We start from the raw sequence: 15,445 nt of genomic DNA on the forward strand, positions 1-15,445 counted from the left end.
TATGTACCAGATTGCTTTTCCTGAGGATATTCTTCTGACGACAATACAACAAGAAGCATAACTGTGTGAGTTCAGCTCAATCAATTTGGTTCTGTGAGCTATTACAAAGCCTGGTGGGCACAATTAAAATTCAAGGGTACAAAATAACTTAAAAACAGTGATATTGTTAAGTTTTTTTTCTGAAATCATACAAAATACACAAATTTCAAGTACACCTGTAATTGTATACACTGAAAATACTACCTTAACAATGCTTTAAAGTAACATTACTACTCAAAATCAACAAAATTTTTGTACAATATTTCGTAAACTAAAGCTAAACAATTAAAAATCATTGTTCCTTATGGCCATTGTCGAAATTTCAACGCCAGATGTGGTTGGTAAAATAGATGTTTGCGGAAACAAAATGCTCGTTTTTATTATGGTTTAAAGATGGTACCATTTTAGTGTCCGTGTCGTATCAATAGCTATATTCGCAGGAAATTCACATGGAGATTATTGTGGTCACAAATAAATAAAAACGAGCATTTTGTATCTACACAAATCTATGTAATCATACCACATCTAGTGTTGAAATTGTGGCTATTGCTATAAGGAACACAGATTGTTTAGGTGTTAACTTTATTTTACGAAATACTTTACGAAATTTTCATTGATTTTGAGCGTTATCTGGACTTTAAAGGAAGTGTAATACTAATACAACTGCATCATAATAAGTGAATGTACGATCTTTAAAACTTCTAATGGTGTTACATAGTGTTGTATGTGTTTTTTATAAGCCCAACAGTGGTTTGATTTGTATTTGACCACACTTAATACAATAATAATACAGCTAGATATGATTAAAACCATGTTTTGAAGAAGAATCAAAAGAACTGTGAACCTGTTGATAAGAAAGAAAGGGGTTTCACAAGATTTAATTTGTCCTAGTTTTGAACCCCAAGTGACTCAGTTTAGAACTCAGCCAAGATATCATTGGGACAAATGTTTTATGAAAAATATGTACTTAATGTGCCTTATAGTGACCATAAGGTTTATGTTGTCAACAGATAACCCATGGCGAAAAAAGGTGGTCGCAAAAGCTCATCATGAGAACGTTTTGCTAAAGTGAGCTTAAAATCTGTGTGAAGTAGTGGTCAATTTTGACCCCAGGGGCAGGTCTTGGACCTTGTGGTTTAGAAAGAAAGATTTTTAAAGTTATTTTTAATACAAGTTTTTATACGATAAACTGGTATATCCCCTTACAGGGGCCAGTTTTTTACCCTGATGTCATGATTCAATGAAAACACTTAGTAGAGAGTCACTACATTATTAATTTTGATAAGAAAGTATATTAAACTAAAAATAATTATGGGAAAGAAATTTTTCGTTGGACAAGCGGCACAAGTTTTGTCATTATTAACAAAGGATGATAAAAATTGCACATGTGCAATTTCTTTTCATGAGAAACAACCTAAATAAAAGTTTGAATGCTGCACACTAAGATGTGTAGAGCTTCTCCAAATCTGCGTCAGCTGTCCATGGTGATTCCAGTATACCCCAACCAAACCTCCTTAAGTATATTGGTACGAGGGAATTATCACTTGATCTGATCCATACCTTCTGGGACACATGTGATTATTATTTGTGTATCATGTGGGCAATACAATTATTTCCTATGAAAAGGACAAAAAGAAAAGGCTTGTTGCATTTGAAAGTACTATTACAAGCTTCTTCAAATAGGTGATTCATGGCAGCATGGTAGTGGATGCTGATGTCACAAAAACAAGATAAACAAGGTATCTTTATTCAATAAGTAGTTCTAGCAAAACTTTGATAGGCACACCAATGACGTGTAGTAGAACAACATGGGTTCAAAAGAAACATGCACATTGAAAAAAAGGCAGTATAAAATACTTGATACTTCGGCCATTTTTTTCAGTGATAATATGGTGATTTATGCACTGCATACTGTACATTTGTATGTATCAAAACTTCCACTTTACACACATAAACCAAACCTTATCTAATTAACATAAACTGTTTTAATTGATTTTAAAAATGGTATATAAGAAAGTTATCATTCCTAATTGACAATCAGTATTCATGTACCAATAATTATTTACCCAGCAAACAGTTGAAACCTAGAAATTACAACAATAGCACATGGTATGTGATAAGGCCATATAAATCGTATTTTATGTTTAGAATTGAATTTTTGAGACAAAACAGCCAGGCAGAAAAAATAAAGAACTTTTCAAATAAGAGAATTTTTCCCCAACTTTTCCATTGCAGGGACAAAGTGCTTAACAGTAAAATATGTATTATCATATTATTATATGTTAGTTAAATAATGGGTTTTTAACAGTTACTGTAATGAAAGAACCACTCTTGTTGGGTTTGTTTTAAACACCATCAACATCCAAGATGCCAAAGACAAGCTTAAGCCACATTCATATGTAAACCTTAATATCACTGACAACTTCTGATCAACAACCATCAGATACATGAGTCTCACTCTTGAAAAATGGGTTTAAATGCATCTACATAAATGTCATCCCAGATTAGCCTGCGCAGTCCGCATAGGGACAACACTTTTTGGATTTCTGGAATTTTTCGTTTAAAGTAAATGTCTTCAAAACAAAAATAAAATCTAGTTGGAAAGTGTTGTCCCTGATTAGCCTGTGCAGACTGCACAGGCTCACCTGAGACGAAACTTTACACACATCTATTAAAGCTTGATTTCCCCGAGGGAGGCTTATACTTTGAGAGATAATCCTCAAACTGCGATACAAAATATTACAATTCAAGAAAAAATAAATTCAGTGTGAGAGTGAGAATATACATTCTTGCTAAACAAATGATGTGTTGTTGCATTTTAAACATAGAAAAAAGTTCAGAAGAGTTTTGTGACAAAAAAATCTAAAAGATTATATTTTATACAATAACAAATAATATTTGCTTGTACTGCAGGAAACTCGTTCATGTATAAAAAAAAAAAGAGCACCGCATCACGGATGCCACGCTTGGCTGCGGGTGCAGTTTTGAATGAATGAAAGCTTGTCAGAATTAAAAAAAAAATTACTGGTCAATGTGACCTTGAACTTGACCTAGTGACCCAAAAATGGGTGTGGCATGTAGAACTTATCAAGGTGCAGCTAATATGAAGTTTCAAAGTTGTAGGTTGAAGCCCTTTGATTTTAGAGCCAATGTTGAAACCCTTAACAAAATGTTTGGTTTTAGCACAACGCGGACAGCGAGCTGGCTATGACAATACCTCGGGTTTTCTCCGAAAACAGCCGAGCTTAAAATGAACTTCTGGGAAATATTCACTTTTCTGTGCAATATTTTTCAGTTTATATGAGGCATAAACAAAATGTTTGGTAATGCAACTCAAATAAATGTGCTTCCATCAGCTTAAAATTGGGCATTTGGACAGCATAATTTTATTTATGGAACCATGTATGGTTTAAAAGTTACAAAATACATTATTGACATTTAAATAATTTATACTCACAGTAAGTTTTAATAAGTTTTTTTGACAATAAACAAAAACACTATTTTCATCAATATTATGAAAATGATTTTAAATGAAAGCAGTAGATTATACCATATAGACGATTGAACAATTAACTGTCATGTACCCTTTTTGATGAACTCCTGGATCTATACAAGCTGCCAGAATAAAAACAAGAGCTGTCAGAGGACAGCGCGCTCAACTATTCAAGTGCTTGACAGTATAACGTAAGCCATCATGGGAAATTGTTCATATTCAATAATTTATTAGACGATCTTTCAAAAATAAAAAAGGATTTATTTTATATTTATTTATTTTTTTTTTGAGGGGGTGAGAGGGGGTATAATGTGGGGTGGGGTCATTTATTAGACTATCTTTCAAAAATAAAAAAAATAAAAAAAAAAATAAAAAAAAAAAATTTTTTTTTGGGGGGGGTACGGGGAGGCGGGGTGAGAGGGGGGGTATAATGTGGGGTGGGGTAATTTATTAAATGTTTAAAAAAAAATTGGGGGGGGGGGTAGGGGGGTAGGGGTGAGAGGGGGGTATAATGTGGGGTGTGGTAATTTATAAGACGATGCTTAAAAAAAAAATTGGGGGGGGGGGGGGGAAGGGGGGTGGTTGGGGGGGTATGGGATTCAGGGTAGGGGCATGGGGTATTGTTTGGGTGGAATCCATTGTGGTATTCAGGTAAGTGTTGTTTTGTCAAAGTAATAATAAAATGTGATCATTAATAAAGAAGTTATGGCAATTTAAGCAAAATGTTCAATTATCTAAAAGTAAAAGGGGCCATAATTATGTCAAAATGCTTGATACAGTGGCCTGCTCTTGTTTATAGGTTGGGGTCATGTTGGTTAACAAGTATGCAACATATCAAAGCAATATGTCAAAGGATATAGGATATATTTGGGGTAGTACGCAAACTTGAACATAGATTAATCAATAATATGCATATTCTATGAACATAGATTTATCAATAATATGCATATTCTAAGTATAAAAGGGGCAATAATTATGACAAAATGCTTGATAGAGTTGTCTGCTCTTGTTTTTATGTTGGGGGTGATGTTGGTAAACAAGTTTGCAAAATATGAAAGCAATATGTCAAGGGACAATGAAAATAAATGGGGTAGTACGAAAACTTTAACATTTGATGCATATTTTAAGTGGAAAAGGGGCCATGATTATGACAAAATGCTTGATAGAGTTGTCTGCTCTTGTTTATAGATTGGGGTCATGTTGGTAGACAAGTATGCAAAATATGAAAGCAATATGTCAAGTAACAATGAAAATAATTGGGGTAGTACGAAAACTTTAACATTTGCACGCTAACAGAACGGAAACGCCGACGCCGGGTTGAGTAGGATAGCTCCACTATATATATTTCATATATAATAGGCGAGCTAAAAACAATTACTAATACAATTTATTGTTATGACACATTTGCTATATAGCATATGGTTAGCTTAAGCAGTATTTCTTAACATTTCAGTCAGGTGTCTGAAAAACTACCCTCATGCAGAAGCTTAACAGCTAACAGAATTCCTTTTGCCTAAGTGAGAAAAATAAAACACCCAAGTATTGCATCCAAGCTAGATCTATAATCTCAGATTCAACTTGTTCTCTCAATATCTATTCTTGCACATAAAACATGTTTCATGGAATTACAACTCAAATGTAAATAATGGTTTTAACAAATCTCAACTTGCAAATCTGGTTTTCCTGATTCATTATCTGACAACAAGAAATAAATACATGAATCAATCTTAACGCACAACATTCATAAGAATGTTGGGATAAAAACAACATAAATAAGACACATGATTAACACGGAAAGCATGGGGTATGAAATATGTTAAAAATACTATTGGGAATATAAACAAACCATTATTAGAACAATCAATATTTGAACAGCACAATGACAATGAACTGGACAACACATCGTAAGCCAAATTGTTGCTGACTTGCAATGGGAAGTGTCAAAATCATTCCAAACATGTACAAGAAGCTCTTAACAGTTTATCAGTTACTGTCTGTTTCCTTGACACATATTCAATACAGTACTAGATATTCAACCAGCTGCAACAACATCTAAACCTAACACGCATCAACATGGCCTGTGTCTGTATCTGAGACTTTAAACACACCATACACTGACAAATACTGTCTGCACCCCATCTAAATAAGCCATAGATAATCTTTGACTTTCAGACCATTTGAACTGTTGTAACAGCTGATTGCATTTCCTATTGCATCCGATGTCGCGGACTCCATTCAGCAAAGACCCCAACTAAACGTAGACCATCATCACAAGTGCAGGCCACCTAGGTACTGGAGTTTTTTGTGTAGAAGCTCGGTAATCTCGAGAACTGACTGCTGGTAACCAGCCTCCACCTTCTTCCAAACTTCTTTTGCTACATCCTGAATGAACACGATAGAAAGAGATAAACCTCACTAATAGTCACTATGGGAAAACGGGGCTTAATGCATGTGCACATAGTTATCCCATATTAGCCTGTGCAGTCAGCTTCTATGGTATTTTTAAAGGATATCTATTTTTAGCAAAAAACCAGTTTAGACCGATAATTTTATCCCTGATTAGCCTTCGTGGACAGGTAAATCACTTAATCAACGTGCATTAAACTCAATTTTCCCAGTATGAGGCTTTAATGTATTTGTGTAAACATTCAAAGTGTAATTGTCAGGGGTACCCGATTCACATGTTCATTTGACAATTTTGGAGTTATCTTGAAAGTAATTTTCAAGGTATTAACTATGTATTATAACTATTGACACATAATTGAACATTCTGTAATGCATTTGGCTGTAGCCTTTTAATAACACAACACTTTGAAGTTCAAACTGATGATGATATAGGTCAGACAAAGTGACTTTTCTATTAGTTACAATTTGTTTTGTTTGTTCACATTATTCAAAGGTTATCTAATACCATAACCATTAACTGAAAGTTCAACCAAAATATTCTGCACAGCCATTTAACTCTTTCAGTGCCGAACCGAATTTTGAAGGACTTTGCAAACAGTTTGGATCCAGATGAGACGCCACTGAACCTGGCGTCTCATCAGGATCCAAACTGTTTGCTATTCTGATAGTATTCTGTGAAAAAAATCAAAGAAAATGCTAATTTTAGAAATTCGGCAGACAACATTTTAGCAAATGACAAATTTCCCAGCATGCAAAGGGTTAAATATATAAGAAACAAATACAAATAAGCCAGTCTATGGGAAAACCTATCTAAATGCATGTATGTAAAGTATTTCAGAGATAAGCTAGTGCAGTCCGCACAAGCTGATTTGGAAGGATACTTTCCGCTTTCAAAGTACATTTTGTTTATAGTCTATTCTAAATTTAAATCCAGTCTAGGTAGAAAGTAAGTCAACAGTGTTGTCCATTAATAGCTGTGCAGACTGCACTATATATCGAGTTATCTGAGACAATACTTTAAACAGGTGCATAAAGCCCACTTTACCAAGAAAGGACTCAAATATTAATAGATTTACGGTACAATAAATTTTGACCCATTCATGTAAATGCCAGGTTTATTTGTAGATAGAATAAACAAAAGAAACATGAGCCCAGCACCAACACTACATGCTCGCACCTTCTCCTGATCACCAGGCATGTGTTCTGCTAGGCTGAGGGTGCCGAGATCAAGCCCCAGGTAGATTGGGTCCAGACTGGACGCGGACCGGTGCAGGCACTGGCACACACGCTCCAAACCTGACACTAGCTCGTTGAAGTTCTCAAATGTGGGAGGCTGAAAGTATGAGAGAAAATTACACAGATCAATACACTTAGCGAAGTTACACAATTATGTCCCCTCCAAATTCAAAGCAATGTCATTGCAAAAAATGAGTGCCCCCAACCATTTGCGGCCCAGTAAATGTCAAATTATGAGCACTCGATGACAAATGTGTAATATTGCATGTGCATTTTGATATCAAGATCAATTGGGGTTTCCTTCACTCAATACTAGCATTCTAATTTATATGCTCTTAGGTTAAGGGGTTCACTAGACAAGACAGCCATGGTGGCCCTGGAGTCGCTCACCTGAGTAGAAGTAATGTTAAGCAACGGTTGCTAACGTTGTTTTGTGAAAAGAAAGGGTTTGCTGTTTTGGCAGATATAAATATATATGCATTAGAAGTAGGTTTTTGTGTTTGTTTTAAGGCTTTTTATATAGACATTTGTTTAACTTTGTGACAAAGGTTAATTTTGGCTAAAATGTTATGAGAACAGTAATTTAGTTATCAGCAAAAGAAAATTGAAGTTCATTTTTTTCCACAAATTGTCCAGCATTGAGATCATGAGATGAGCATCTCAGCTTTAGCATGTTATATGATATGACTTCTTACAACTTAATGCGAGAATAGCTTAAGATACCAAAAACAACCGATATATTTCAATAGATTGAGTGTTCATGAAATAGTTTTTGCATAATTAAATACAATATGTTGAATTGTTGTCAGATATCAAATTTAGTTATAAGGAAGTAAATGAGTTTGAGAATATCTAATAGATATTCAACATTGATCTTATAAGGCATACATGCCAGAATGTGTCAGGTCCAAATCAGGACATTCCATAAACAAGAGCACCGCTCTTAGGGGGGGGGGGGGGGGGGGGATTCAGGGAGGGGGAGGTTACGGGGGATGGTTTGGGAGGAGTCTATTGTGGTATGTCAGGTAAGAGAAGTTTTGTCAAAGTATCAATCAAATCTAATCATAATTAAAGAAGTTATGCCAATTTTAGCAAAATGTAATAATTTGACCTTGAGAGTAGAGGTCATTCAAAGGTCAAGGTAAAATTCAACTTGCCAGGTACAGTAACCTCATGATAGCATGAAAGTATTTGAAGTTTGAAAGCAATAGCCTTGTTACTTACGAAGTAAAGTGGATCGAAACACAAAATTTAACCATATATTCAAAGTTACTAAAGTATTTGAAGTTTGAAAGCAATAGCCTTGATACTTTAGAAGTAAAGTGGATCGAAACACAAAATTTAACCATATATTCAAAGTTACTAAGTAAAAGAAGGGCCATAATTCCGTAAAAATGACAACCAGAGTTATGCAACTTGTCCTTTTACTGTCCCCTTATGATAGTTTGCGAGTGTTCCAAGTATGAAAGCAATATCTATGATACTTTAGGGGTAAAGTGGACCAAAACACAAAACTCAACAAAATTTTCAATTTTTTTAGTATAAAGGGCCCATAATTCCGTCAAAATGCCAGTCAGAGTTACATAACTTTGCCGGCACAGTCCCCTTATGATAGTTAATAAGTGTTGCAAGTATGAAAGCAATAGCTTTGATACTTAAGAAATAAAGTGGACCTAAACACAAAACTTAACCAAATTTTCAATTTTCTAAGTATAAAAAGGGCACATAATTCTGTCAAAATGCACGCCAGAGTTATCTAACTTTGCCTGCCCAGTCCCCTCATGATAGTAAGTAAGTGTACCAAGTTTGAATGCTACAGCATTGATACTTTCTGAGAAAAGTGGACCTAAACGCAAAACTTAACCGGACGCCGACGCCAAGGTGATGACATTAGCTCATATTTTTTTTTCAAAAACTAGATGAGCTAAAAATGTCAGGGCATTTAACCAAACAAGAAACCGTCGGAGACGGGTGATGCTCCCCAAAAGTTTTTTTGTCACAATATTGCACTATATATTCAGATAAAAGGTAACTTCTTGAGGGACATAACTTTGGACAAAATAATACGATGGATGGTTTAGCAACTTAAAAATTTCAAAGGGCCATAACTCTCTAAATAAATCATCTAACCAGAACCCACAAATAACATGCGCATCTCCTCAAGGTAGTTAAGCTTCCCATAAAGCTTCATTGTATTCCAGTCAGTAGTTGGGGAGAAATAGCCCGGACAAGAATTGCAGTATATGTACAGTTTATAGAAAATTTCAAAGGGCCATAACTCTGTAAAAAATCAACCGACCATAACCGGCTGATAATATGCACATCTCCTCTTGGTAGTGAGGCTTCCCATAAAGTTTCATTGAATTCCTGTAATAATTTGCTGAGAAATAGCTCGGACAAGAATTGCACTATATGTACAATGGAAATTTTTTTAAGGGCCATAACTCTGTGAAAAATCATCCTACCAGAATCCGCTGATAATATGCTCATCTCCTCTTGGTAGTGAAGCTTCCCATATAGTTTCATTGAATTCCGGTCATTAGTTGCTGAGAAATAGACCGTTCCATAATTTAGTAATTACATAATTATCTCCCCTGAATTCTCTCCGCGTCCGCCATTACACTGCTGCTTAACAATCGGTAACATATATAAGAGAGCACCGATTTTTCAACGGATGAATTTCTTTCTAAATTCTTAGGCCGTCATTACATGGTATTGGTTGTTTTGGAAAACTAACACATTAAAAAAAGCATTTAATTAAATTAAATGCAATATTTTTCATTTGATTATTTGCATCAATCTTTAAATCGTGTATTCCTTTGCATCTCAGTATTTAATTGCCGCTATGTTCTGCATAATCCAATTATCTCGTTTGGATCAGATATTGTCCAGACTTAACTAACCACATGGTGTCATAAACCACACTGGGTGGCAGATGACAGTCTGATCATTCAACACAATTGATGATGCCACAATGTCTCATCTTCCTGGTAGTATTACAGTCATTTGGTAAGATAATTTACCTCCGACATACTTAACAGTTGCGTAAATTAGATATGTTACATATTTTACAAATTAAAAGTTATGTCCTATATTGAATATCAGAAATTGTACACCGTAAAGATACTAGCCCGTTTAATTTATGAAAAAATAAAGTATTTACAAAAAATACAAATAAAAAATTTAACGTATTTAGCGGGTATCGGTTAATTAAAACTACGTCATTCCGTATGAAGATTTGATGTTACGGCAATGCACGAACGATATCATAAAAACAAGAAATCACATTTGACACCAAACAGAGGTAAAAAATATTTAAAAAAAATACATATGTATATAAATATATGTGTGTTAAAATGTTAGATACGTGTCACTCATACTCACTAGTAACGAGTTTTCAATATACATGAGTACACAGTTCAATTTGCATCATATGGAGTTGTGTTTTTTCAGTTGTATGTTAATATTCCTCAATAGCGTCATTCTTTGTACAAAACCCATCAAATTAAAATTACATGTAAATACTGACATGTCCTTTGCTTTTAATATGGCTTTGTAGTATGTTTATTTTCAAAGCACTCCTTACACTTTCTAACACTCATTTATTTATCACACTAGCGTACTCATGCCATTGATAATTATATTTTTATAATTAGATGTATTACTATTGTAATTTATTGAAGCTTTTCTGCAAAAAAATATTACGACTTATGCATAGAGCTCTTTGTTGTGTCAAATTGTCGGCCTTTCAGTCTTCAGAAAATCTTTAATTTGATGCTTTTGCCGCGTTTTTAAAGTTGTAAATAAATGTTTTAATAAATTCGTTTGGCGCTTAATAATATATTTTTGAAATATTATTTAGGTGTTTTTTTTCGGAGGTTTTTTGTGTGGATTAATTGACTAAACATTTGGTGTCGTTATCCATATGTTTTGCGTTACTTCAAAGACCTATAAAATACATTTTTTAGTATTTTTAGCTTTATAGCTGTTAAATGATTCAAAGATGAAAATATAGATATATCACATAGATCACATTCTCTTCATCTTCCGAATAATCACATAAAAGATCGTCAAGATCAATATCACTCTCTCATGATAAAAAGCTCGTTTTTTAACGTGACAAAATTCCATCTAAAAAAAATAAATATAAATCCAAACCACAATTTTTTTATCTCTGATATCAGTTAGAACAAGAAAAATAATGGAAGGCGTATCAAAAATATCATACTTAATATAATATGTTATGATTTTGGAATGTAGATTTTTACCAAATGAGACCAATTACAAACAATTAGCGGTAATTAATTGCGCGAGATCTTTTATAAGTATTAATTAAAATATAATCTGCTTGATGTTGCGGCTATTAAAATCAACACAACAATACATGCGTGAATTGTTTGTGAAACGTTAAAAGTAACAAGCCTAATCAAAGACATAGTATGAGCAACGGAACCGGCAAATTTTCGCCGATGATTACCACTTGATTACAGATAAAAAAAAACAAATATACGAAAGCATTTTAAACATTTTATTTGTAACAATCAATCTCAACTTCAAACAATCATTTAAACAACAAAAATGTGATAATCGCCTCACATTAATTCATTAAGTAATTTATTTATCCGACAACGGTGAAGCGGGTATTCTCTACGTCTTTGGCTTTTGGAATCGCAGACTCGCACAAGTTAGCAGCAGTGTAATGGCGGACAGTCACTTGACTGACAATTTGGCAGCGGTCAATTTATCGATTATGGAACGGTCTATAGCCCGGACAAGAATTGCACTGTATGTACAGTTAATGGAAAATTTCAAAGGGCCATAACTCTGTGAAAAATTATCCGACCAGAACCCGCATATAATATGCACATCTCCTCTTAGTAGTAAAGCTTTCCATAAAGTTTCATTCAATTCCAGAAATTAGTTGCTGAGAAATAACCTGGACAAGAATTGCACTATATGTACAGTTATTGGAAAATTTCAAAGGGCCATAACTCTGAGAAAAATCATCCTACCAGAATCTGCTGATAATATGCACTTCTCCTCTTGGTAGTGAAGCTTCCCATAAAGTTTCATTGAAACTCGGTCATTAGTTGCTGAGAAATAGCCCGGACAAGAATTGCACTATATGTACAGTTAATGGAAAATTTCAAGGGCCATAACTCTGTGAAAAATCATCCGACCAGAACCCGCTGATAATATGCACATCTCCTCTTGGTAGTGAAGCTTCCCATAAAGTTTCATTAAATTCCGGTTATCAGTTGCTGAGAAATAGCCCGGACAAGAATTGCACTGTATGTACAGTTAATGGAAAATTTCAAAGGGCCATAACTCTGAGAAAAATCATCCTACCAGAATCTGCTGATAATATGCACATCTCCTCTAGGTAGTGAAGCTTCCTATAAAGATTCATTGAAACTCGGTCATTAGTTGCTGAGAAATAGCCAGGACAAGAATTGCACTATATGTACAGTTAATGGAAAATTTCAAAGGGCCATAACTCTGTGAAAAATCATCCGACCAGAACCGGCTGATAATATGCACATCTCCTCTTGGTAGTGAAGCATCTCATAAAGAATTCCGGTCATTAGTTGCTGAGAAATAGCCCAGACAAAAATTGTGCACGGACGGACACACCGACGGACGGACAGATGAAGCGGCCACTATATGCTCCCCTTAATTTTTTTGGGGGGAGCATAAAAACAGGACACCTAAAATTATCAATCATGCCACCTTCACTGTAGATAGTATCAGTATACAATACCCCCCACCCCCCCATAAATGTGACTTCTAAAGTGTAAACAAGGTTTTACAATAGACATTTAAGGAAAACTGCCCCGCCCCATGTGGCCATCTTTTCAATGAAGCAGAACCATTTTCGAACTTAGCCAACATCATTAAGACATATATTATGACCTAGTTTCTTGAAGCTTGGACAACAAGAAACCGTCGGAGACGGGTGATGCTTCTCAAAGTTTTTTTGTCACAATATTGCACTATATATTCAGATTAAAGGAAACGTCTTGAGAGGCATAACTTTGGACAAAATAATACGATGGATGGTTTAGCAACTTAAAAATTTCAAAGGGCCATAACTCTCTAAATAAATCATCTAACCAGAACCCACAAATAACATGCGCATCTCCTCAAGGTAGTTAAGCTTCCCATAAAGTTTCATTGAAACTCGGTCATTAGTTGCTGAGAAATAGCCTGGACAAGAATAGCACTATATGTACACTGTATAGAAAATTTCAAAGGGACATAACTCTGTGAAAAATCATCCGACCATAACCGGCTGATATTATGCACATCTCATGTTGGTAGTGAAGCTTCCAATAAAGTTTCATTGAATTCCCGTAAAAAGTTGCTGAGAAATAGCTCGGACAAGAATTGCACTATATGTACAATGGAAAATTTCAAAGGGTCATAACTCTGTGAAAAATCATCCGACCAGAACCGGCTGATAATATGCTAATATGCACATCTCCTGTTGGTAGTGAAGCTTTCCATAAAGTTTCATTGAATTCCAGTCATTAGTTGCTGAGAAATAGCCCAGACAAGAATTGCACTATATGTGCAGTTAATGGAAAATTTCAAAGGGCCATAACTCTGTGAAAAATCATCCAACCAGAACCGACTGATAATATGCACATCTCCTCTTGATAGTGAAGCTTCCCATAAAGTTTAATTGAATTCTGGTTATTAATTGCTGAGAAATAGCCCGGACAAAAATTGTGCACAGACAGACGGACACACGCAGACAAAGTGGCGATTATAATTTTATGCTCCCCCAAAATTTTTTGGGGGAGCATAAAAATCAGCGGACACCATGCTCAATGTTTAAAATGCACTTAGTAACCCCGTGACCTAGTTTTTATTCGGTATGGCCCATGTTGGAACTTGACCTCGGATCATGATACAACTTCTGACCAAGTGTGGTGAAGATCGGATGAAAACTACTTGAAATAGAAAGCGGACACCATGCTGAATGTGTAAAACGTACCAAGTTACCCCATGACCTAGTTTTTGACCCGGCATGACTCATATTCCAACTTGGCCTAGCCATCATCTAGATACAACATCTGACCAAGTTTGGTGAAGATCAGATGAAAACAACTTAAATTAGAGAGCGGGCACTTAATACGGACCGACTTACAGACAGACAGACAGACAGACCGACCGACCAACAGACAAGCTCACTCCTATATACCCCACTAAACTTCGTTTGTGGGGGTATAATAAATGGCGGTGATCTTGACTTCTGAGCTGTCAATCTCAAAATCAAAATGTGTCTTACTTTCTTTCCAAGTGACAAGCATACTAACCTCAATGACCTCAGTAAAAGGATATCTTAAATACCATAAACAAACAAAGCTGTCTGTTGAAAGATCTACCTACAAACAAACAGGTGCATCGAGTACATGTATATTCCCATTATTATAAAAGAAGGCATAATACATTATCCCTTTAAGAAAAGGGGGCCTAATGGCCCAAAAGCACTAATCTGAGCTTAAGGTGCACCTTATTGCACACATTGTAAATTCAAACATGTCCTTGAGAATTTCAAAATAACCATAATGACATTTTTTTCATCAAGATTGAACCATTAATGTTGCCTCTAGAGTGGTTACAACAATTTTTATAAGATACAATCTTGAAACCTAGTTTTTGCAAACTAAAGACCAAGAATCAAACTCGGTCTGGATATTGTCAAAATAAATAATCTTGACCAAGTTTCATAAAAAATGAGACATACATTTGGCCTAGTGGTATATAGCTAGGTTTTCTGTTTTTATCTAATGACTAAACTTTTGGCTGAACATGATCCAGACTTGGCTTAGATATTATCAAGATAAACATTCCGACCTATTTTCATCATGGTTACCACACAAGCTTATCACAAGCACTTCATGCTCAAGTGGACTTAAAAAAACTGATGGACTATGGGGGACTTTAAAATACTGATGGACAATGGAAGAGAAAACTGATGAAAAGGAAATTTTGATAAATCAAGGGCCATACCTATGAAGTTCAATTTAGTAAATAAACTGAAAACGTAACTCTGAAATTATGTCCTCTACCAGTTTCAGCTATTCATTATAGTTTGCTCATTTGCAGTTGGACTCAAGAGGCAAAAATGAAAATGGGCTACACACCAACAGATTGATGGACTAACTTTGCATGATTAGGGAATGCATGAGGCTTGTGAAGCCAAAATTCATTTAGGTTGCTTGGTAGAACCATGACTTCTTTGAGAAAAAATTAAAGTAGATA

General features: G+C 35.0%; 1 protein-coding gene across 1 annotated transcript in view; it reads right to left on the reverse strand.

The window, feature by feature from the left end:
• Window positions 1-4,105: 4,105 nt before the first annotated feature.
• Window positions 4,106-15,445, reverse strand: part of LOC127853742 (N-alpha-acetyltransferase 25, NatB auxiliary subunit-like) — a 96,417-nt gene continuing 85,077 nt past the window's right edge. The window contains exons 25-26 of the mRNA XM_052388489.1: window positions 7,116-7,271; window positions 4,106-5,914 (exon numbers count right to left, since the gene is read on the reverse strand). Coding sequence (XP_052244449.1) covers window positions 5,801-5,914; window positions 7,116-7,271 — 270 coding nt within the window. The 3' untranslated portion in view covers window positions 4,106-5,800. The remainder of the gene's footprint in view (window positions 5,915-7,115; window positions 7,272-15,445) is intronic.

Source organism: Dreissena polymorpha, chromosome 1 (genome assembly GCF_020536995.1).
Source record: "Dreissena polymorpha isolate Duluth1 chromosome 1, UMN_Dpol_1.0, whole genome shotgun sequence".
In the NCBI taxonomy this organism is placed as follows: domain Eukaryota; kingdom Metazoa; phylum Mollusca; class Bivalvia; order Myida; family Dreissenidae; genus Dreissena; species Dreissena polymorpha.